The sequence below is a fragment of the Bos grunniens genome, chromosome 5 (assembly GCF_055505025.1).
Source record: "Bos grunniens cultivar Pamir isolate PY7600 chromosome 5, Bosgru_T2T1.0, whole genome shotgun sequence".
Classification (NCBI taxonomy): domain Eukaryota; kingdom Metazoa; phylum Chordata; class Mammalia; order Artiodactyla; family Bovidae; genus Bos; species Bos grunniens.
Window position 1 is genome coordinate 104,625,055 of NC_141169.1, and position 25,332 is coordinate 104,650,386.

Here is a 25,332-nt window from a genome sequence, read left to right on the forward strand (position 1 = left end):
TTGAACTTTACTTTCACCACCAGTCACATCCACAACTGGACACTGTTTCCACTTTGGCTCTTCCTCTTATTCCTTCTGGAGCTGTCCATTCGCTCTTCTCCAGTAGCATATTGGGCACGTACCGACCTGGGAAGTTCATCTTTCAGTGTCATGTCTCTTTGCCTTTTCTTACTGGACCACCAGGGAAGTCCTGTCTTAAGATAGACTCTAGTGGTGCTTTGGGGTCATGGCAGTCCCAGTTCTACATGTCATTTTTTAAAATTTCTTTATTAGAAGCACCACATGACATGTGGGATCTTAGTTCCCTGACCAGGGATCAAACCTGTTCCCTCTGCATCAGAAACATGGATTTTTAGCCACTATACCGCCAGGTAAGTTTCCTCAACTTGTCATTGCTGAGGGAAGCAGAGCAGGGCCCCAGGTCAACCAAGTTTCTCTCTCCTCTGCACCATCCTGTACTCCCCGCACTCCCGGTCTCTAGTCCTTGTTCCTGTCCCATTATCCTGGGCATTGAACCCTGGTCATTCCTGGACCAGAGCTGCTGGCAGACTAAGGACAGGGAGAATGGGATTAAGGGAGAAGAGACTGCCATTTCCACTGTTCTTTGAGTAGGAACCCTGAACATAGCCTGAACCCTGAACACAGCCGCAGTCACCAGAAAGGGCCTTGAGGAAGGAGGGGATTCCCATCAGATTTAGAAAGGGACATCCGGTCCTCCAACCCAAGGCTTTTCTGTCCCTAAAAATGCGGAAGCATCTCTAGCCCTTCCCTCTGTGGGCCAGCAGGTGGCAGCACAATCAGGGATTTCAAAACTAAATTAAACAGGGAAAAATTTTGGGGGGTTTTCTGGATGCAAATAGCTCATTCCCTACAATCTTCCTTCCAGAATGGTTCCCCCCTTCCTTCTCCAAAGTCCGTCCCTCCCCCTTCCCTCCTCTGCATGACCCTGCTCTCCCTGGATGCAGAGTGGATGAAGACCTTGTCACAAGAGTCAGGGATCCAACAACAGGCCTTGAGAAATGTGAGTAAGCCTGATGGGGACCAAGGAGGGAGGGAGACACCAGAGGGAAGAATCCTGGGCACGGGAGGACCACTGTGCCCAGACTTACTCAGGGAGGTGGGAGCACCCTGCCCCTCCCCATACACCTTATTCCTCCCGTGTGCACACACATGCACACTCACAAACGCTTGCCCCATCCCTTTTCCCAGGGACAAAGGAGACTCAGACTCAGGAGGTGAGGCCACACTGCCTTCCTCCTCCAGCTCATAGGGAGCAGCAAGGTGGGGGCGGGGGTCCCTCAGCCTGGAGGGTCAGCCTCTGTGCCTGAGACCCTCTTCCACAGGTGGTCTCTCCCAGAGGCCTTGCTGAGCACGTGGGAGCCCTTTCAGAGACCATGACTGGAGACCCTTACCTTCAGTTAACTGGTCCCAAGCCAGCCCAATCCCCGAAGGGGACGGAGTGAGGGGACAGAGCAGGGAGGAGGCTGGGGAGAGAGGTGGGCGGAGTGTGATGACCTCTGGACTGGACACCGCCCCTGGGAGGAGCCCCCAGTTCAGTGGCTGCATAGAGCAGCCGCCCCTTCCACCCACCGCACCCACCCCTAGAACATCTCCCTGGGATCTTGATCCCAATTCAGGGTGTCCGGGTTCCATACCTGGGCAGAGACCTGCCCCACATGCCACAACTAAGAGTTCGCATGCCACATGAAATATCCTGCATGCCTCAACGAAGATGGAAGACCCTGCCTGCCACAGTCAGGACCCCGAGCAGCCAAGGAAATAAATAATACACAAATAAAATAAATAGTTTTCCCAAAAAAGAAAAATACACAGAATTAGAAATACAAAAAGAAAGAAAGAAATGCAGGCCATCTCCGCCTTTAAAGCAAATGTAGTGGCTGGATACTGACTTACACTGAGATCTGGACACTGGATACTAACTTACACTGACTTACACTGAGACTGTGTGAAATGATGCTTTGTCCTCTTCCTGATATCCCCTCCACGTCGCTACACATCCAAATTATATCCACCCACCAAGGCGAGATTCAGATACAATCCAGTGTCCTTTACCCATAACCCTTAGGTCCACATATGCTTCAAAACTCAGGATTTTGTGGCTTTTGGAAAAACCAGTCCAGGGAATTCCTTGGCAGTTCATTGTAGGGACCCCAGATCTCATTGTTGAGAACTCAGGTTCAATCCCTGGTTGGAGAACTAAGATTCCCAAGCCTCAAAACATGCCCCCCCCCAAAAAGACTCCCCCGGGTATAGAGACCCAATAGCTAACATCTCCTCCTGTGCTTCCTCCCAAGGGGATGGAATAATGCTCCATCATCAAACATTAATATCTCTGCAGCTAAACAGATTGATCCTCACAATATGTAGAATTAAGTTACCAATTAGTTATCATTACACATTCTATTTATAAACTACTTTAAGTCAGTTTAGGTTAGGTTTTGGTACCAAACATGGGGGAAAAAAAACAAAAACGAAACACTTTGATTCCAGAGCCTTTTGGAATTTAGAGCTTCAGATAAGGGAACAAGGGGTGGTGGACCTGTTCACCTCCTCATCAGAGCCTCCCGACTCCCCCAGCTCTCCTCCTGTCCTTTGTCACTTTCTACCCCTGTCTTAGGGACTGCATTCCAATGAAAAGGAAACTTCATCCACTGAAAATGCCCCCTTATTTGACATACCCCTAGGAATTTTTTAAGTTGCCAAATAAACTGTCCCATATCATTGATTCCAAGATGCATTCAAATTCAGAAGTGTTCTAAACAAACAATGCTGGATATTGTGGGGTTTGGCCTTCTTCAGAGCAATTTATTACATTAACATCTATTCCAGAGTTATTGACATGGCAGTGAGCTGTGTTTTTTTGTTCATTTGGTTTTTTTGTTTGTTTTGATGTAGACCACGTTTTAAGTCTTTATTGAATTTGTTACAGTATTGCTTCTGTTGTATGTTTTGGGGTTTTTTTTGCCACAAGGCATCTGGAATCTTAGCTCCTCAACCAGGGATGGAACCTACACTCCTGCCCTGGAAGGTGAAGTCTTAACCACTGGACAGCTTGGGAAGTCCCTGGGAGAGAGTTTTTAAATATAAATGTCAGTACTTGATGAATGGTTTGAGCTATTAAAAACAGTTTTACATTAAAATAATGGCAAGTGTAAATCTGAAAAATAGTCACGAAAATTATTCCATTCCAAGCCATACAAGTGGAATGATCAGGAAGTTGGGTCGGCATTTCTGTTGAGCAGCTGTGATGACAAAAACATAAAGAGACTTACTTGCTCACCAACTCAGAAATTATTCAACTTTTAATAATGACACAATTCTTGATATTTAAAAAATAATTTGTAATTAGCATCTAAACTGAGACTTTGTTGTGCTACTTCAAACTTGCATAAAATGGTGCCATACCATATCTAGTGTCTTGGTGAGGTGATGAAAGAGAAACAGTATGTGATGTGTGTAATCATTAAGTTTACAGTCCCATTTTTTAGGGAATTCTATTTACTTTAAAACACTGGGGATGAACATGGGACTTTCTCAGTGGTCCAGTGGTTAAGACTCATTGCTTCCACTTCAGTTCAGTTCAGTTGCTCAGTCGTGTCCAACTCTTTGCGACCCATGAATCGCAGCACGCCAGGCCTCCCTGTCCATCACCATCTCCTGGAGTTCACTCAAACTCACGTCCATCGAGTCGGTGATGCCATCCAGCCATCTCATCCTCTGTCGTCCCCTTCTCCTCCTGCCCCCAATCCCTCCCAGCATCAGTCTTTTCCAACGAGTCAACTCTTCACATCAGGTGGCCAAAGTACTGGAGTTTCAGCTTTAGCATCATTCCTTCCAAAGAAATCCCAGGGCTGATCTCCTTTAGAATGGACTGGTTGGATCTCCTTGCAGTCCAAGGGACTCTCAGGAGTCTTCTCCAACACCACAGTTCAAAAGCATCAATTCTTTGGCGCTCAGCTTTCTTCACAGTCCACCTCTCACATCCATACATGAGTACTGGACAAACCATAGCCTTGACTAGACGGACTTTTGTTGGCAAAGTAATGTCTCTGCTTTTCAATATGCTATCTAGGTTGGTCATAATTTACTTCCAAGGACTAAGCGTCTTTTAATTTCATGGCTGCAGTCACCATCTGTAGTGATTTTGGAGCCCAGAAAAATAAAGTCTGACACTGTTTCCACTGTTTCCCCATCTATTTGCCATGAAGTGATGGACCAGATGCCATGATCTTAGTTTTCTGAATGTTGAGCTTTAAGCCAACTTTTTCACTCTCCTCTTTCACTTTCATCAAGAGGCTCTTTAGTTCCTCTTCACTTTCTGCCATAAGGGTGGTGTCATCTGCATATCTGAGGTTATTGATATTTCTCCCGGAAATCTTGATTCCAGCTTGTGCTTCCTCCAGCCCAGCAGTTCTCATGATGTACTCTGCGTATAAGTTAAATAAGCAGGGTGACAATACACAGCCTTGACGTACTCCTTTTCCTATTTGGAGCCAGTCTGTTGTTCCATGTCCAGTTCTAACTGTTGCTTCCTGACCTGCATATAGGTTTCTCAAGAGGCAGGTCAGGTGGTCTGCTATTCCCATCACTTTCAAAATTTTCAACAGTTTATTGTTATCCACACAGTCAAAGGCTTTGGCATAGTCAATAAAGCAGAAATAGATGTTTTCCTTCCACTTCAGGGGGCATGAATTCAATGCCTGGTCAAGGGCGTTCTGCAAAATTAAATTAAATTAAAATACTAGGGATGGAGGTGGGGTGAGTGGGGATTATCAATGAAACAAAATTGGCCTTAGGTTATTAGAGTGTTAATCACTTTTGTAGGGAGGCCAGAAGTCCCCAACAGCAGGAGGAAATAGCCCCGGATCAAATTGCTCTCCTCCAGAGGCCAAGAATCCCGGCTTTGTTCACGGCTCATAGCAGCAACCTTTCAACTTGGGGTCTCGTCTGGTTTCAGGACAAGGTAAAGACATTCAGAGCTCTAGTTCTTTGTTCTCCTAGTAAACACATTTTCTGCTTTACTTTGCTAAATGTACAGTGTGCCTGTGTGTGACTGATTGAAAGAAATGAACAAAGAAATGTGAAGCCAGAGTTGTGTCCTAATCTGCGGTTCTGTGGCAACCTCATATGGTTTATGGCAGAATCATTGGGGGATTATACTGACCTGCTAATGTCAAGAGGCACCCAAAGACTCCTCTGGGGGAGAAGCCAGAGATGAATGAAGCGTGTCGACTGAACTCTCCTTTCTTGGTCAAACTTTCTGGTCTCTTTGACCATTTCATAACTGCCTGGGAATTAGAAGTACTAACCTAATCTGTCAGATTATAGACTTTCAAGGGACTTGTGATCCACTCTTACTATGTACTTTTCCTTAGATCCCAACTTTGGAAGCACCTAGCCTTGCTAGGAACCGTAAGTTACAAGAACATATTAAGGAACGAGGGAGAATTCTAGCTCCAGGAACATCTCTCAGGCTAGAGGTCACTCTTTTGGCTGCCTGCCTCAGGGGCCAGTGACCTGAAAGTGAATCTTTGCCATGGCTGTCCCTCCAATCTATGTGGATAGAATCACTGCTGGTGATCATGGGGTTTTGAGGACACAGATTGGGAATCCCAGGCTCTGGTCGGTTTGGAAGTGCAATGGGCTTCTTCCTTTGATAGCGCTAGGTCTTAGTGGACCAGAGGAGGCTCTCTGGTGGCTTTTGTCTCAACTCCTTAAGTATTCTTTTTGTGGAATCTGTGGAATGAACTGGAAGGATTGGCCTTAATAACTTGAGGACAAAAATCACTTTTTTCTCTCTGGCTGGCCATCACCGCCTCTTTTGCTATCACATATACTGATGTGGTGACACTCAGAAGGGACATCCTGGCTGTTGTTCACTCCCTTATGACTCACCACTTCTACTGCAGTCAGGACTGCGCTCAGGAATGTGCACCTGCACACGGAGGGCAGATGCTTCCCCTAGGGGTCCTAGCTTGGGAGGCATTCTGGAAGGCTACTCTGTTGCACGCCAGGTGGCATCAGAGAAAGAAAAAAAAAAATCAGGCAAAGGTTTTAATGGTGAGGAACTGGACTTCAATCTTGGATGCCATCAGGTCTACCCCTGTGCATCTCCACCCCACCTTGGTGGTAGAACCAGGAGGGACGAGGAAGGAGCCTGTGTCGGTAATGGACAGACTAAATCTGACAGGGAAGGAAAGCTTCAGGGTACAGTCAGTCTCCACCCCCATCTAGAGCAGGGAGGGATGTCTCCAGTAAAAAAAAAAAAAAAAAGGCAAGGCTGTAGATGCCACTTTTTTCTCTCTTACAGATGGGAGCTAGCAGTTCCAGAACCACCCGCTTTAAAATGTATTTTTAAAAAAACTGGAACAAATTAGATCTCCAGAGTTTAAAAAGACATGCCTTATGTTCTGTCATACTGAATGGTCACAGTATCCTTTGGAAGATGGGGGATGCTGGCCAGTTGAAGGGTCTCTTAATTATAATAACTGTTTTACAGTTAGCCTGGCTCTGTAAAAAAATAAGAAAAATGGGCAGAAGTGCCATATGTATTGCTCTTTCTCTCTGCAAGACACGCCAGACTTGTGTCTTAAGGGTGCAGATTTGGGCGTGAAATCTTCAGCTCCCTCCTGTCCTCTTACTTTGCCCATTTCTGGGGCTCCTAACTAAGCAAGTTGAGAGTCAGGACACCCTTCCAGGAGGGGTTGCCTCAGTCTCAGTAGAAATTCAAACAGTTCCAATTGCAGTTGAGACTGTTTAGAGGATCCAAAAAGTATATAGACGCCTTTATGGAATTAACTTTACTTTATGACCTTACCTGGAGAGACATAATCTGTGTCTTGGTACAGACACTAACTCCCAACTCCAAAACTTAAGTTTGGAGGAAAAGCTGTTGCCTATGGAGATAAATGGCTTGGTAATGAATCAGCAGAAAAAGGAGAGGGCAAGACAGCCACCTTCTCTACTGGGAATCAGATGGTCCCCACAACAGAACAGAGTCGGACTGGGATTATAACATGGCTAAAGAAAGATGGGGACCAGCGTCACTTTGTCAGATGTGTTCTTGTCAGGACTCAAGTGGGTACACGCTAAGACTTTTTGCCAAATTGACTAACACAGAACAGGGAGAGAAGGAAGCTCCTAGTAACTTCCTAGATAGACTGCAGGAAGCCCTTCACAGATTCACTGAGATTGACCTCTAAATTGCAAAGGGAAGAATGATGTTAAAAGAGAGACTTCTCACTCAGCTGGCTCCAGATATCCACTAAGCTCCTAAAACAGGCGTATGAACCAAATCAGCCTTTGATAACCTGTTGCAAGTGGCTCAGACAGTTTGTTATGGCAGGTAGGAGGAGGAGAAGAGGCAGAAAAAGACCAGGAAAGACTGAAGCCTGGGCAATGGCTCTCAGATCTGCTCTAAAACAGCCAGAGGAAAATGCCCAGAGGGACCCAGGTGAAAAGGGATGGACTTGCTATTACTGTGGAAAGGAGGGGCCTCTTAAGTGAGGTTGCTCTCAGGTGTCTAAGTCGCCCCCAGCTCCATGTCAGGTCTTCAAAGGGCCACACTGGAGAGGAGACTGCCCTCTGAGGCATGGGCCCCAGGGGTCGGACTTGCAAGAAAATCAGGACTGGAGGTGCCCGGGGGTCCCCACACAAGCTCTTATCTTAATTACACCTGAGGAACCACAGGTATTAATAACTGGCGGGGGGGGGGGGGGGGGGGCGGGGAGGGCGGCGGAGAGGAGGCGGGGAAGCGCAAATCAGTCGATTTCCTTTTAGACACTGGGGCAACTTACTCCATGCTTACTGAAGCCCCTGGCCCACTTTCTCCCTGATCCACTACTGTAATGGGGCTGTCTGGAAGAGCAAACATTATTATTTCAGTTGTCCTCTAAGCTGCAACTGCAACTCTGCTATTTCCACACAAATTTCTGATTGTGCCAGAGTGTCCCTCACCCCTTTGGAGAAGGATATACTGAGCAAGCTCCATGCCTCTGTTTTCACAAATATGGAGCTTTCTCTTTCTCTCCCATTAATTGGACAAAATGTAAATCCTAGAATATGGGCTGATGGAAGAACTGTGGGTCAAGCACAGACTGCTATTCCTGTCATTGTCAAGCCCAAAAACCCTCACCTATTTCCACATCAAAAGCAGTAGTCACTGAAACCCAGGATGAAGAAAGGGTTACAACCCACCACTGAGAATTTAAAGGAGCAGGGACAATTAATTCCCTGTAACAGTCCATGCCATGCTTTTATCTTGGGTATAAAAATGTCAAATGATAAATGGAGATTAGTTCAAGAGTCACAATAACAAATGGGGCTGTGGTTCCTTTACACCTCGAGGTGCCTAATCTTTATACTGCATTGTCTGAAATTCCTAAATAAGCCAAATATTCTTCAGTCATTGATGTGAAAGATGCTTTCTTTTCTAGAAGGGACGATGGCCATAGGTCCCAAGAGAATTAAGCCTATATTAATCATCAACAACCTATGACTTTAAGACAACTTAGAGTATTGGGGGGCATCACAGGCTGTTGCCACATTTGGATTCTGGGTTATGGGGAACTTGTCCACCCTTTATATAAACTTATAACTGAAACTCAGCAGGCCCAAACCAACAAGCTGGTTTGGTCTGCAGAGACTCAAAAGGCTTTTAAGGCTCTTCAAGCTGCTCTTCTGCAGGTTCCACAGGATGAGAGTTACTGGGGAGAAAAAGGCTTTGGCCACATTGCTTAAGGGTAATTGCTACTATTGTTTTGCTAATGCCTAAAGCTCTTAAGTTTATTAATGGACGAAGTCTCACTGTGCTGACTTCTGATGTGAGTGAAATCTCAAACTCTAAAGTTAATGTTTGGATGACAGTTCCTTTGTGCAGGATGGGAAATGGAAAACAAGTTATGCCATGGTGATAGTTGAACAGGTTTTAGAAGAAAAGTCTCTTTCCCCCCGCCCCGCCTCCCAGGGATGAATGTTCAGTTAGCGGAGCTTGTGGCTGTGACCGGAGCTCTAGAGTTAAGCAAAGGTTAGCGAGTAAATATTTACGCTGACTCCATTTGCTTATTTGACTTTACATGCTCCTGCTGCAATATGGAATAAAAGCAACATGAGAACCTATTAAACATTTCAAAGAGATTGAAAGACTTTTGATGGCCTAAGAAAGTAGCTGTTCTGCATTGCAAAGGGCACAAATGGGATGGAAGTAAATCAGGGTAATCAGCTGGCTAACTGCTGAATCCCTTTTGAACTCCTTTACGAAGGAACCCCTTTCACTACAGATACCCTTGTTCTGGACAGGTCTGGTTGAACAGGAAGAATCTCAATATACAGAAGAAGAATTAAAAAGATAAATAAAAGAGGAACAAAGATTAATGGAAAAGGAAGGATACAGTCTGAGGATGGAAGATTAATAATTCCTGAAAAGGCTCAATGAAAAATTCTTAAAGGCTTACACCCAGAGTTTTCCTAAAGCCTTGGAATTAACTAACTATGTAACTCAACTTTTACCTTTTCAACAGACGTTACAGGAACTCTGTTTGACTCCATCCTCTGAGTCAAACAATGCTGTTTGAGCCAGGAACCAAGATTCTGATAATAAAGACATTGGGACCTGGGGGGGCAATCTCTCAAGCCTCTCTGGGAAGGCCTTTACCAGATGTGTTAGGGGAAGCACACTGATTGAAACCGCCCACCCTGGCCAGGCACCATAGTAACCATTTGCATGAGTTGTTTTATGACAGGAGATCCTGATAAGGAATACGGAACTAATCAGCCACCACCAACCGGAAGAGTTCAGGAAAGGTTGAAAGGAGACACCGCGTGTCCGTCCACTTCCCAGAATCCCTCTCGCTAGCATCCGTCTTGGCTGAGCCATGTGTGCGCCACCAGGAAAGACTCTGAATTAGAAAGATTGGTCAAAGACCACCCAGAAACTAATCCCATCACCATAAAACCCGAGACTGCAAGCCACGCGGCAGAGCAGTTCTCCTGGGTTCCCTTACCCTACTGCTCTCCATCCCTGTGCCCTTTCCCAATAAAATCTCTTGCTTTGTCAGCACATGTGTCTCCTCGGAAAATTCATTTCCGTGTGTTAGACAACAGCCCAGTTTTGGGCCCTGGAAGGGGTCCCCCTTCCTGCAATAGATGGGTCTCGTAATCTATGTGGGCCTGCTTTTGCTGATTCCAAAAATCCTGAGTTTGCCGTTTGACCCTCCAGACAACGCCTTCCTGTCCTGGGCTCATTCCTACACCTCATTCCACAATCTGTCCAATTGCTGGGTCTGCAGAGTGCTCCCCTCCTCATCAATGGAAGGTTTCCCGTGGTAGACATCTCCACACCAGGGAAAGGACTTTTTCCAAGTCCACGACTACCTTTGCCAACAACAATCATATGTGATATCTCTTCTTAATCTAATGACATCTAACAGTCCTAAAATGGACTGGTGTGACCCTTTGTACCTTTATGGACATAATGTGACTTTTAACTTTGCTGATCGTTCTGTTTTTGCTGTTTGCTCCCTGCACCTGTAACTGTGTAGCTGGATTTGTTTCTAGCTGCATAAAGTTATGGTTATTCAGTCTCCTGCGAGTGCCACAGCCTCCTCCAACTATTACTTTGGGTCCCTGAATCAGAGACCCTCAACAGACAGCTTAGGAGTATCTCTTTAGTTGCTAAGTCGTGTCTGACTCTTGCAACCCCATGGACTGTAGCGTGCCAGGCTCCTCTGTCCATGGGATTCTCCAGGCAACAATACTGGAATGGGTTACCATTTCCTTCTCCAGGGGATCATCCCGACCCAGGAATTGAACCCAGGTCTGCTGCATTGCAGGCAGATTCTTTACCAACTGAGCTATGAGGGAAGCCCCATAGGAGAATATGTTGCCTCAATAATTTAGGGACAACACCCCTTACCAGCTCAGAAGCAGTTATGGAATGAGAACACTGCCCCTTTCCCTTGGCAACATAATTCTCCTAAGAGAAAATGGGAAAATGAGAGCATTAATATCCTTGGTAGGGAGGCCAGAGGTCCCCAAGTGGCAAGAGGAAATAAAACTCCAAGTGGCAGACATTAGTTTTTTTTCTTCTAATCTTGTGTTGTCATGGCGACACCTGGTTCCCCTGGAACTTAACTTTCTCTCAATCCTTGAGCTAACCACTGCGTTTTTCTTATGAAAATGTTTTCTTAAGCTATGTTAATGAACCATGTACTTGCTTGGAAATCTGCCTGTCTTCAAGATTCATGTCAAATGTTTTATAGCCCAGGGATGACTCATCTTGTGCCAAGCTATCTCAAAATGCATGTTGTGGGTGAGGGGCCTGGTGTGACTTTCTCAGTTTTGAGGCATTTCCTTTCTCTAATTAGCAGCTTGCTAATAGGTATATAACTCCTTGCTAAAAACAAGCAAGGGGACACTCTTTCTGTCCCCTTCTGTTGCCTGTGTCAGAAGCTTTCTCTGTCTCCTCTATACTTTAATAAAACTTTATTACACAAAAAGTTCTGAGTGATCAAGTCTTATCCCTAGCCCCGGATTGAATTCCTCCTCTCCAGAGGCCAAGAATTCCAGCATCATTCACATCTCGTAGCAGCAAGCTTTCAGTTATAATTATTGAAATGGTGGGTAGTGGGAGTTTATTATATTATTTTTTCAGTGTGTGTTTGAAAATGTGTGTGATGAAAAGTTAAAAATAAAGAGGGCTGGTTCTGTTCACATTAAAAAAAAAAAAAATACAGAGGGAAAGCCACATGCCCAGGAACCAATGAAGCATGATATTTGTGATCATGTCTTGCTTCCGGCTGACACTGGGCTTGGAATCAGAGGACAGGCCAAGTCTCCACTCTGCCACTCACCAGCAGAGGGACCTTGGGCTCATCATCGAACTTCTTAGCTTCTTCAAGGATGAAATAGAGAGAATGTCAGTTCTGTCTACCTTACACGGCCTGTCTGTCAGAAAGACCTAAAGAAACAAAGAGTGAGAGGGCTTTTCAAACTGTGGTAGCAAATAACTACAAGTTGAAAGGAAGGGAATTCTGAGTCTGTGAGGTGTCTGCAGGTAGGTTCTAGGTGTGACTCACCTTTGCATGCTCCATGTCTAGCTGCATCATTCACGCAGTTGATGGAAAAAGGACCTTTAGGTGTTCCCCTGGCTGCCCAACATCGAAACATCTTTACCACATTTGGGGAGCTCCTCATTGTGAGACTTGAGAACAGAGCCCATTTCCCAGGAGAGAAGATGCACATGCAGGAAGCAGGTCCCTCAGCAGTCTGTCAGCTCTGGAGGAAGCCATACACTCAGGCTCTGTTCATCAGAGACACTGTCTAGACTTTGAGTCCAGAAGCAGTAACGCCAAGAAGCAGGCCCTACAGAACCTCTGGGGACAGTAGTAGCCACCCTAAGATGGAGGAGGAGCTGGGGCTTGCAGGCAGCACCCAGCAGCCTGCCCCAGTGGGTGAGCCTTACAAGGTGAAGTGACCAGGACATGGCAGGGACAGTGGCAGCCACACTGTGTCCACTGCTCCTGCTGTGACGTGTCCACACCCGGCTCCCCAGCTCTCCTGGCACTTCTAAAAGCATCCCAGGACCCTTTAATAAATTCCTCTTCTGCTACAATCTACCAGAGTTGATTTCGGTTTCTTGCAATCAAGTACAGTGCTCAGTGGATAAACAACAAGGTCCTAAGGTGTGGCACAGGGAACTATATTCAATATCCTGTCATACTGTCATGGAAAAGAATATGAAAATGAATATATATATAAAACTGAATTACTGTGCTGTACAGCAGAAATTAACACAACATTGTAAATCAATTATACATAAATAAAATAATATTTTTTAGATAAAAGAAGTAAGTTCTGTGAGTATCTGAGGAATGAATAACTACATGAGTGCACCAATGCACCAGTCTCACATCCTTCCCTGTTCTCTATTTCCTGGGTATTCTTCCTAAGACATTCAAGGCCACGAGAATATAAATACTGTGGGGGGGGGGGGGCGTGTTGCATAATAGTCACAATGTTTTAAAGTTGGCATTTTTCATTCAATTAAAAATACATAAATTATATATAGATATTGGCCACAGCATGTAGCTTGCGGGATTTTAGTTTCCTGACCAGAAGGGCCTCAGCTGCGAATGGGCCTGTGGGTACTGGACAGTGGCCTTAGAATAGAAAGGGGGAAGGAGAGGGAGAAAGTGAGGAAGGAAAGGGGAACCAAGAAGGCCCAGAAAAGGAGAAGCAAGGAGCACACCCCTTCTTCTTGAGGGTCAAGGGATAACCCGGAAAGGAAAAGCCAGACAGAATTCAGTTCAGTTCAGTCGCTCAGTCGTGTCCCACTGTTTGCGACCCCATGAATCGCAGCACACCAGGCCTCCCTGTCCATCACCAACTCCCGGAGTTCACCCAAACTCACATCCATCGAGTCAGTGATTTCATCCAGCCATCTCATCCTCTGTCATCCCCTTCTCCTCCTGCCCCCAATCCCTACCAGCATCAGAGTCTTTTCCAATGAGTCAACTCTTCGCATGAGGTGGCCAAAGTACTGGAGTTTCAGCTTTAGCATCATTCCTTCCAAAGAAATCCCAGGGCTGATCTCCTTCAGAATGGACTGGTTGGATCTCCTTGCAGTCCAAGGGACTCTCAAGAGTCTTCTCCAACACCACAGTTCATGGAAAATGGAAGAGGAAAAGGAACAGATGAGCTGAAATAAGAGAAAACCCTCTATTGACATGGTCTGCTTTAAGGATACACAGACAGGCTCTCTTCCCCCAAATATTTCCCTACGTTGATGCTATAGTGCCTGAAAGCCTAGCATTTTAAAGTGTTGTGTGTGTGTGTGTGTGTGATGTAAAATTCATATAACATAAAAATCACTAAACTGCACAATTCAGTCATTTTCGCACGTTCACAATTTGTGTAACCTTTAGCACTTTTTCTAGAACATTTCCAAGTTAGCAGGTGGCAGCACCCTCGGGCATTACAAAACCAAACCTAAAGTGCAAACAGAATTTTCCATTTGGGGTTTTTAAATGCAAATAGTTCATTCTGTACAATCTTCCTCCCGGAAAGGTCACCCCTTCCCCTTCCACAGTCCCTCCCTCCCCCTTCCCTCCTCTGCATGACCCTGCTCTCCCTGGTCACAGAGTGGATGAAGATGCTATCATGAGAGTCAGGGATCCAACAACAGGCCCCTGGAGAAATGTGAGTAAGCCTGGTGGGGACCAAGGAAGGAGGGAGAAACCAGAGGGGACAATCCTGTGCACAGGGGGCCTCCTGTTCCAGACTTACTCAGGGAGCTGGGAGCACCCTAACCCTCCCCATACACCTTATCCCTCCAGTGTGCCCACACGTGCACGCTCGCAAATGCATGCCCCATCTCTCCTTCCAAGGAGAAAGGAGGCTCAGACCTAGGAGGTGAGGCCAACTGCCTTCCTCCTCCAGCTCATAGGGAGCAGCAAAGTGGGGGTTGGTGGGGGTCCCTGGGGGGGGGTCCCTCCCTCGGCCTAGACAGTCAGGCTCTATGCCTGAGACCTTCTTCCATAGGTGATCTCTCCCAGAGGCCTTGCTGAGCATGTGGGAGCCATTTCAGAGACCGTGACTGGAAACCCTCACCCTCAGTTTACTGGTCCAAGCCAGCCCAATTCCTGAAAGGGGAGCAGAGTGATGCAACAGGACAGGGAGGAGGCTGGGGAGAGAGGTGGGGGGAGTGTGATGACCTCTGGACTGGACACCGCCCCGGGGAGGCGCACCCAGTGCAGCAGCTCCAGAGACCAGCCTCCCCACTGCACCCTCCCCATCCACCCTAGGACATCTCCCTGAGACCTAGAATGGACCGAGAGGAAAATGCCCAGCGGTACGGCAATCCCATCCCCTACCAGACAGCAAGTTCTGCACCCCTCCCGCCCTACAGACACCTTTTTCCTTTTGGCAGGTGGCTCTTACACCTCCTGCTGCCGGTCCTGTTCTACAGGGTGGGAGGCGCCATCCCCACCCCTCAGGGGTTCTACGGGGAGGTGATGTCCCCGTTGTTCCCCAAGCCTTACCCTAACAATTTTGAGAGGACCACTGTGATCACAGTACCCATGGGGTACAGGGTGAAGCTTGTCTTCTGGCAGTTTGACCTGGAGCCTTTGCAAGGTTGTTTCTATGACTATGTCAAGGTAGGGGGCAGATTAGGGGGGTGGGCAGAGGGAGAACTGAGTGTCTCTGGAACCGGGGGACCCGGGTTCTGACCGGCCTGGCTAGGACACCCTGCCTGGGGACACAGCCCCAAGCCAGTGAAAGCTGATGGCCAGGTGGGGCTCTGGAAGTCCAGGGGTGTCGAGGATGGGAGGCCACTGCTCTGAGAGACCCTCGTGGAGCACAGAGGGGAGAAACAGAGAGGGAGGGGACAGGCCCTGCTCTTGGGGAATGCACTGTCCACAGAAGTCAGAAAAACCTTCCCTGTCTGCTTACTTGCCCAGAGGATTTTGGAAACTTCCATGCCTCGGTTTCCCTGTTGCCATGGAGAGTGTCACCATGGCTGCCTCCTCACCAGGAACACAGGGACGTGGGGAAGCGGCATGTGTGTGGTGGTGGCTCAAGGGTGGTGTCTAGCCAGGACAGTGGGCTCAGTCCCCTCTCCTCTGTCATGACCAAGGGCCCCATCCCAGTCCCTCTTTCTACATCCAATAAAAATGAGATTCCTGGAGACTTCCCCAGTGGTCCAGTGGCTAAGACTCTGTGCTCCCAAGGCAGGGGGCCCAGGTTTGATTCCTGGGGAACTTAGGTGGGGAACTAGGATTCCACATGCTGCACAGCACAGCCTAAAAATAAAATAAAAATTAAAAAATGAGGTTCTTGATTCAGGATTCAGATAGAGCCTACACACAACCCATGAATACTATTTCCAGGAGATCCCCTGGAGGGTATAAAAGCATACCATGAAAATGCCATATCTTCCCAGCCCAGAGGACTTGGGATGTCAGCAGTGCTGGTAGGAAGGGTCCTGCTGCTGCTGCTGCTAAGTCACTTCAGTCGTGTCCAACTCTGTGCGACCCCATAGACGGCAGCCCACCAGGCCCCACCATCCCTGGGATTCTCCAGGCAAGAACACTGGAGTGGGTAGGGAGGGTCCTGGTAGCAGGCAAAGTGGGGATGAGATAGGAGGAGGGACGTCTTCTGGTTTGCAGGAGTTAAGGAGTCTGTGAAGGAAGAAGTAAAGGGATCTCAGTGATGCCTTCTAAGCTGGTAGGTCCCGGATGCTCACATTCAGCTGAATATCAGGAGTCATGGCTGGACAGGAATGGGTTGACCAAGATAGGTGGAAGGACAGGACAGAGGGTAAAGCCGACCATCCAGCCTCTAGGGATGAAGGAATGATAGAAACCAGGTAAAGGCAACCAGGATTCCAGTGGGAGGTGGACACGGGAAGAGATGGGGGTAAAGAAAGGTCTGACACATGTTGTTCAGTCACTAAGTCATGTCAGACTCTTTTCAAACCCATGGACTGCAGCACACCAGGCTTCCCTGTCCTTCAGCATGTCTCAGAGTTTGCTTGAATTCATCCATTGAGTCAGTGATGCCATCCAACCATCTCATCCTCTGTCATCCCCTTCTCCTCCTGCCTTCTCTCTTTCCCAGCATCAGGACCATTTCCATGAGTCAGCTCTTCATATCAGGTAGCCAAAATGTTGGAGCTTCAGCTTCAGCATGAGTCCTTCTAGTGAACAATCAGAGTGGATTTCCTTTAGGATTGACTGGTTTGATCTATTTGCTGTCCAAGGGACTCTCAAGAGTCTTCTCCAGCACCACAATTTGAAGCATCAGTTTTTCAGTGCTCAACCTTCTTTATGATCCAACTCTCACATCCATACATGACTACTACATCATAGCTTTGACTAGACGTAACTTTCTAGCAAAGTGATGTCTTTGCTTTCTAATATGCTGTCTAGGTTTGTCATAGCTGGGGGTCATAAAAAGGGAGGGCCGAGTCCCAGACACAGGATAACGTGCAAGGTCAGTCGGTGGGGATGCAGGACAGAGGAAAGGCCTCTGGGAAAGTTGGAACAGCCAGAGCCCAGCAGGTAGAGAGCAACTGGAGACCATCCAGGGGGGTCGGGAGCGGGGCGGGATCCCCTCTCTGGGACAAGAGAAGGATGACCTTCATAACCTTCCATGTGGGACATGTCCCCTCAACAGCTTGTCCGTCTGTCCCTCCTCCACAGATTTCTGCTGATAAGAAGACCATGGGGAGGTTCTGTGGGCAGCTGGGTTCTCCCCTGGGCAACCCCCCAGGAAGGAAGGAATTCATGTCCCAAGGGAACAAGATGCCGCTGACCTTCCACTCGGACTTCTCCAACGAGGAGAACGGCACCATCATGTTCTACAAGGGCTTCCTGGCATACTACCAAGCCGTGGGTGAGTGGTGCCTGTGCTGGGCTCCTGGGCTCATACTGAATGGGCGCCAGAAAAGGGGATTCTTGAATCCAAAGATTCGGGAAGCCTGGCCTTCTTGTTTTTTCCCAAGAGAGCTTTTTCTAGGAGAGAGCTATCCACCAGGGCCCTGTCCCCACTGAGCAGGTCCCAGAAAGGGTCAGAGGGGCCAGGAGTTCCAGGTGGCCTGAGATAACCTTGTCCTTAAGCCTCTGATGAGTGACCTCACTGAGACCAGGGCCTCCACAGGTCCCTGCCCCGCCCCCCACCCTGGCTTCTGTGGAATTGAATCCTTCCTTCCGGAATCTCTTCCAGACCTGGACGAATGTGCCTTGCAGCTCAACTCAGTCGAGGAGGACCCCCCCGGCCCGGTGCCAGCACCTGTGCCACAACTACGTCGGCGGCTATTTCTGCTCCTGCCGTCCAGGCTATGAGCTCCAGCCGGATGGGCGTTCCTGCCAGGGTGAGGTCTTGCCTGGGTGGTCTCAGAGGAGGCAGGGACTGAGCAAGGTGGGGCTCGCTGGGTGACCCGCTCCCGCTCCCGCTCTGCTCTCCCAGCCGAATGCAGCAGCGAGCTGTTCACGGAGCCCTCAGGCTACATCTCCAGCTTGGAGTACCCCTGGCCCTACCCCGCTGACCTGCGCTGCAACTACAGTATCTGAGTAGAGCGAGGCCACACCCTCCACCTCCAATTCCTGGAGCCTTTTGAAATCGATGACCACCAGCAAATACACTGTCCCTACGACCAGCTGCAGGTACAGCCAACCCACCCCCAGAGAGAAATCCTCTCGTTCCCATCCCCACATGGTTCCTCCCACCCCCCATCCCCACTGGACCATCTGGCCCTCAGGTACAGAAACAGCCAACATCACACATGAGTTGTCCTACATACCAGGCAGGTGGGTCCTTGGGAGGTTTTCTCCCCTCCAGCTGAAAGCATACACCAAGCAGGATCCACACCACCAGCACCACCGCCCTGGCCCTGTGTCTGAATTGGAGACATGACACTCCCTCCATTCCCCTGCCTCCACAGATCTATGTCAGTGGGAGGAACATTGGTGAGTTCTGTGGAAAGCAAAGGCCTGAGCGCATTGATACCCAAAGCAACTCAGTGGACCTGCTCTTCTTCACGGATGAGTCAGGGGACAGCCGGGGCTGGAAGCTGTGCTACACCAGTGAAGGTAAGGCTGTCTGGGGCCCCTCATGGGCCAGAAAGGGGGCAGGATGAGGCAGGTAGAAAGGAGGACAGTGTCTCGGAAATAAACGTGCCCTCTGGTCTCCCCAACAGTCATCACGTGCCCCCAGCCCAAGACCCTGGACTCATGCACCATCATTCAGGACCTGCAGCCTCTATATCATTTCAAGGACCGTTTCACTGCCACCTGCAAAGAAGGCTACCAGCTCATGGAGGTAAGACCCAGGGCCGAGGGTGGTTTCTGGAGTAAATCACATGCTCAGGCCCAGAGTAGATGGTAGCTCAGCCCCACATGGAAACATAAGCGTGTTTGAGCTGGAAGGGTTACCCGGCCTGCTCCAACTTGACTGCACACTGGAAACATTAAGGATTTTAAATACTGATGTCCTCTGCTAGAGACTAGTCCATGGATCTGGAGGGGACCATGGGTATGAGATTACCTACAGTTACTTGGTGATTCTAATGCCCGGCCAAGTCTAAGAACCACAGGACCTCGCTCTATAACTCACTATGCAGTGAGGAACCAAACAGGCGGGGGTGGAGTTGAAGTGTGAGGCCTCACTCACTCAACATCACTGGGATTGTGTACAGCAAGGACCGGCAACAAATCCCCTGCCTCTTGCTCCAGGGCTCTCGGTTTTTGTTTTTAAGTCCTACCTGGCTTTACTTGATGATTCATGAACTGGGCAGCATTCCCAATAGAACAATCAGAAGAGGCTCTGTTTATGTCCACCAGTGGTCTTACCCCAGACCCACCACCCTGTGCAGAGCTTTGCAGACCCAGGAAAGAATGCAGTTTGGTTCATTGGTCAAATGGTCATTGCTCCATTGGTCAATCTCACAAAAGCTGAGAAACTAAAATGCTACTCTCGGGACTGCCTCGTGATCCAGTGGTTAAGAATCCACCTTCTGGTGCAGGGGGCGTGGGTTTGATCCCTGGTTGGGGAACTGAGATCCCACATGTCTCAGAGCAACTAAGCCCGTGCGCCACAACTACCAAAAGCAGTGAGGAACCAGTGAAGGCAATTAATAATAACAATAATTAAAGATAAAGAAATAAAATGCTATTTTTAAAAGATACAGTTGGAGTTAGCCCTGGCCAGAAACCTGGGACTGGACGTTTCATCCGTGTCCAGTAGGTCCCCTTGGAAGATCCACCCTGAATCAGAGAAGAGACCTTCGGTTTGTTGTGGTGAATTCACCCAACAAACATTTTAAGTGTTGATTCAGTGACAGGCAGTGTTCTTGAGGTGGGAAGTACAGTAAAAAGAAATGCACATGTTCACACAGGCTTCATGGAGCTTCCCTTAAATGGTGCATGGAGATGAGTCAGCCAGATCACTGCTAGTTAGTCCAGGAAGAACTGAATGTCCTGGGCACTCCCCCGTCTCCACCATTCAGGTTACAACCCACCCCATCTTATGCCATCAGCACCCTTACCTTGTCATTTATCATTCACACCATCAAGTTTAAACCTAGTCACACAGTTTATCTCACATTACTTTTTATGTGGACTTCCCCAGTGACTCAGCAGTAAAGACTCTGCCAGCAATGCAGGAGACATGGGTTCAATCCCTGGGAGTGGAAGATCCCCTAGAGAAGGAAATGGCAACCCACTCCAGTATTCTTGCCTGGGAAATCCCATAGGTAGAGGAGCTTGGTGGGCTATAGTCCATGGGGTCACAAAGAGTTGGATATGACTGAGGGACGATACAACTATTTACATTTTGCTCAGATATCCCAGTTCTTATACACATTCTCTTGCAGTCTGTTCCAGGGCTAACAATCTGAGATGATTGTTGGTGTTAATAAAACTCATTCATGTTGCCCAGTTACTTTTCATTTTGCAGGGTGCCATCTCCTGTCCTGTCCCTGCCGTCTGCTGGCCTAGGACAGCACCTAGCATATGTCAGCATCTTGAGCCCCCTTGAAAGTGGCTGGGCTGAGCTAGTATTTTAGGAAAGGCCCTTAGCCTTGAGGAGACTGCAGCCTGGGGGCGATGGGGTGATACGGGGCTTACCTGGCAGGGCCGTCCAGAGGGAAGAAACACGGCCCTACTTCAGGGCAGAGACTTTTGTTTCAATGCAGAGAACACACAACTGGGCTTGTGACTTGTTCGTTTTTTAATTTGAAATTGTGAAGTTCAGGGACTTCCCTGGTGTTCCAGTGTTTGAGATTCTGCACTTCCAATGCAGGGGGCCTGGGTTCAATCCCTGGTCAGAAAACCTGACCCCACATACCTCAACTAAAGATCCTACAAAGAAGATCAAAGATCCTGAGTGCGGCGGCTAAGATCCGATACCGCCAAAATCAATAAATATTTTAAAAAATAAATTTATGGTGTTCAACTGAACCTCAGTGGAAACTCCTGAAATCCCCTCAAGAGTCTACAGAGGGGATTATTGGAGGTAACAACTAGCCCTAACTCTGGCTTTTTAAAAAAAACCTTTTATTTATTTACTTATTTGGCTGCATCAGCATGCAGGCTCAACAGTTACAGCATTTGAGCTTAGTTGCTCTCCAGCATGTGGGATCTTAGTTCCCCAACCAGGGCTCCACCCAGGGTCCCCTACACTGCAAGGTGGATTCTTAACCACTGCACCACCAGGCAAGTCCTCAGCTCTGACTTCCTGCTGGGTGGCTCAATGCACCCATCTGTCAGTCTGGTTTGAGAGGACCGGCTAGGAAGAAGGGCCAGGAGACACGTCCACAGGTGTTGAGGTTCAAGGGCTGAGAGCTGACTTTGCATCCTTACTGCTCCCCTGTGGGCAAGGGCAGGAGGGAGCCTCAGGGCCTCCTTGTACTAATGGCTGCTCCACCTCTGCTCCAACAGGGAAACCAGGTGCTACTGTCCTTCACAGCTGTCTGCCAGATTGATGGCACATGGCACCGTGCCATGCCCAGGTGCAGGAGTAAGTTGCAACTCAAGCATGTGTCTCCCGCATGAGAAGGAAAAGAGGGTCAGGCCTAAGCTTTGCCCCCAGAAGCCATTCCCCTGACTTGTCCTTTGAAGGCTCCAGCCCACTGGGAACCAGTCGGCCCTCATCTCTGCAGATGAGGAACTCTGCCCAGAACTGAGTTTCATCCCATCCAACTCTGGTGCATCAGGAGAGCCCCCATTGGCCATGTCTCCTGAAGGCTCTCAGCTTGTTCTGTGGGCTCCCACTCCTCCCACTGACTTCCCTCTCCACCCCCATCTTCTCCTCTCCAGGGTGTGAAGAGCCAGTTCACAGCCAGGAGCAAGGGCCAGGCAACATTGGAGGCCAGAAGACCAAGCTGAGCAACTTCACCTGTGAGCCCTGCACCAATCCCACTCCCGCCCCCAAACCCACTGACAGCCTAAAGCCCACTCCCACCCCCACCACCTCCTCCACCGCCACCGCCACCGCCACCGCCACCCCCACCCTAACAAACACCACGCCCACCACTACCCCCACTCCCATTGCTCCTGCCACCCCCACTCCCAGCCCCACCCCCACCGCCACCACCAGTGCCACCCCCACCATAACCCCCACCGCCACCCCCACCCCCACCCTAACAAACACCACGCCCACCACTACCCCCACTCCCATTGCTCCTGCCACCTCCACTCCCACGGCCACCACAACCACCACGGCCACCCCCACCTCCAACTCCACCTCCATCCCCACCGCCACCAGCAGCGCCACCCTCGTGAACACCCCCATCACCACCCCCACCGCCACCACTACCCCCACTCTCACCACCCCTTACACCGCCACCCCCACTCCTAGCCTCACCCCCACCCCCACCTCCACGCCCACCGCCACCACAACCACCACCCCCACACCTACTTCCACCTTTACCTCCACCGCCACCCCCATGAACACCCCCATCAGCACCGCCACCACTCCCACCAGCAGACCACGAAAACTGGCCCAACACCCACCGATAATCCAACCAGGATTCCCACAAATCTCCATTAAGATACCCCAATCCCAAAAGCACACCACCACCCGCACCACCACCAGGACCACCCCCATCACTACCACCCCCTCCACCACCTCCTACACCCCCACCCATACAGCCACCGCCACCCAAACCCCACTCAACACCTCCACTGCCACCCTGACAGCGACCCCTACACCCACTCCCACAGGCACTGCCACCCCCACCTCCGCCCCCACTGCCACCTCTACAGCCACCACCACAGCCACCCCTACAGCCACATCCACCCCTACCCCCAGCTCAACTGGCACCGCTACCGCCACCGCCACCCCCACTGCCACTCATACCCACACAGCCACCTCCATCTCCACCCCCACTTCCATGCCCACCACCACAGCCACTGCCAATGCCACTCATACCCACACGGCCACCTCCATCTCCACCCCCACCTCCATGCCCACCGCCACAGCCACTGCCACTGCCACTCATACCCACACGGCCACCTCCATCTCCACCCCCACCTCCATGGCCACCGCCACCGCCACCCCCACCCCCACTGCCACTCATACCCACACAGCCACCTCCATCTCCACCCCCACCTCCATGCCCACCGCCACAGCCACCGCCAATGCCACTCATACCCACACAGCCACCTCCATCTCCACCCCCACCTCCATGCCCACTGCCACCACCACCCCCACCCCCACTGCCACTCATACCCACACGGCCACCTCCATCTCCACCCCCACCTCCATGCCCACTGCCACAGACACTGCCACTGCCACTCATACCCACACAGCCACCTCCATCTCCACCCCCACCGCCATGCCCACTGCCACCGCCACCGCCACCCCAATAACCATCCGCACCACCACAACCACCCAGGGGAATCTTTTGGAAATCTTCTTCAATTTCCTCCAACGGTATATATCCCGTGCACTGTTGTCAGGGTTGCCATGAGGCATCTAATAAGGTTGATGATGCAGACACTTGAGCTGATAGAGACTGGAATGTCATAAATAGCACTCTCTCACTGCCACCATCCATCACCATCAAAACCAGAACCATCACCACCACAGCCATCACCATTACCACCACTGTCATCACCATCCAGTCACCGCCACCCCCCCACCCTCACCACCACCCTCACTAACACCCGCACCAGCACCACCACTACAGGTATATCAGTGCCGTTTCTTCATATACTCCTCACATCCCTTCAAGCTGCAGTGTTGTGACTTTCTGCATTACTAAATTACTCTCAAACTCATTGCAGATTGCTTTAAAACTTTTTTTAATGACAGAAATCACGTGCTTTGTAGGTTTGAACCGTGCTAAAAAGGGAACAAAAGTCTTACTTATATGCTATATTGGGTATTATTCAAGAGCTGAGCTTTGAAGTCAGACATCTCTCCCTTTGCATCTTGATTCTGGCATTCAGAAGTTATATGATCTTGTGCAAATTATTTAGACCCAGTTTTTTTTACTCTAATGTTAGTCGCTCAATCATGTATGACTCTGTGACTCCATGAACTGTCACCTGCCAGGCTCCTCTGAACATGAGATTTTCGAAGCAAGAATACTGGAATATGTTGCCTTTCCTTCTCCAGGAGATCTTCCCAACCCAAGGATTCAACCCCTGTCTCCTCCATTGCAGGTGGATTCTTTACCATGTGAGCCATCAGGGAAGCCCTCCTCATCACCAAGAGGAGGATAATGATGTTTTCTTAGAGGATAATGATGCTTTCTGAAAGCATCACTGAGGTGCTTCAATGAGTTAATACGGATAAAGTGCTGAGCATCAGTAAGGGTTCCCTGTCCACAGTGAGAAAACATAGCTACAGGAAATTCCCCGAAGGTCCAGCATTTAGGACTCCACCCTTTCACTGCTGAGGGCTCGGGTTTAATCCCTGGTTCAGTCCAGTTCAGTCACTCTGTTGTGTCCATCTCTTCACAATCCCATGGACTGCAACATGCCAGGAATCCCTGTCCCTCACCAACTCCCGAAACTTGCTCAAACTCATGTCCATTGAGTCAGTGATGCCATCCAACCATCTCATCCTCTGTCATCCCTTCTCTTCTTGCCTTCAATCTTTCCCAACCTCAGGGTATTTTCTAATGAGTCAAGTTTTCGCATCATGTGGTCAAAGTAATGGAGCTTAAGCTTCAAAATCAGTCCTTCCAATGAATATTCAGGGTTGATTTCCATTAGGATTGACTGCTTTGATCTCCTTGCAGTCCAAGGGACTCTCAAGAGTTTTCTCCAGTACCACAGTTCAAAAGCATCAATTCTTCGGTGCTCACCTTTCTTTATGGTCCAACCCTCACATCCATACATGACTACTGGAAAAACCATAGCTTTGACCAGACGGATCTTTGCTGGCAAAGTAACGTCTCTGCTTTTTAATATACTGTCTAGCTTTTCTTCCGAGGAGCAAGCGTCTTTTAATTTCATGGCTGCAGTCACCACCTACAGTGATTTTGGAGCCCAAGAAAATAAAGTCTGTCACTGTTTCCATTATTTCTCCATCTATTTGCCATGAAGTAATGGGAGAAGGCAATGGCACCCCACTCCAGTACTCTTGCCTGGAAAATCCATGGACGGAGGAGCCTGGTAGGCTGCAGTCCATGGGGTTGCTATGAGTCGGACATGACCGAGTGACTTCACTTTCACTTTTTACTTTCATGCATTGGAGAAGGAAATGGCAACCCACTCCAGTATTCTTGCCTGGAGAATCCTAGGGACAGAGGAGCCTAATGGGCTGCTGTCTATGGGGTCGCACAGAGTCGGACACGACTGA

The 25,332-nt window shown here is 49.1% G+C and overlaps 1 protein-coding gene and 1 long non-coding RNA gene across 2 annotated transcripts; both read left to right on the top strand.

The window, feature by feature from the left end:
- Positions 1–791: 791 nt before the first annotated feature.
- Positions 792–10,078, top strand: LOC147372860 (uncharacterized). Its single transcript, XR_015164331.1, has 3 exons — positions 792–1,021; positions 4,846–4,984; positions 9,319–10,078. It is a non-coding gene; the product is annotated as an uncharacterized LOC147372860 (long non-coding RNA).
- Positions 10,079–14,557: 4,479 nt separating this feature from the next.
- Positions 14,558–23,390, top strand: LOC147372861 (uncharacterized). Its single transcript, XM_086404357.1, is given in 10 exon segments — positions 14,558–15,176; positions 17,223–17,415; positions 17,746–17,789; positions 17,791–17,893; positions 17,989–18,185; positions 18,464–18,611; positions 18,719–18,840; positions 21,459–21,529; positions 22,093–23,059; positions 23,331–23,390. Coding segments are annotated over 10 exon segments (2,238 nt in total). The 5' UTR covers positions 14,558–14,843.
- The last annotated feature ends 1,942 nt before the right edge of the window (positions 23,391–25,332 follow it).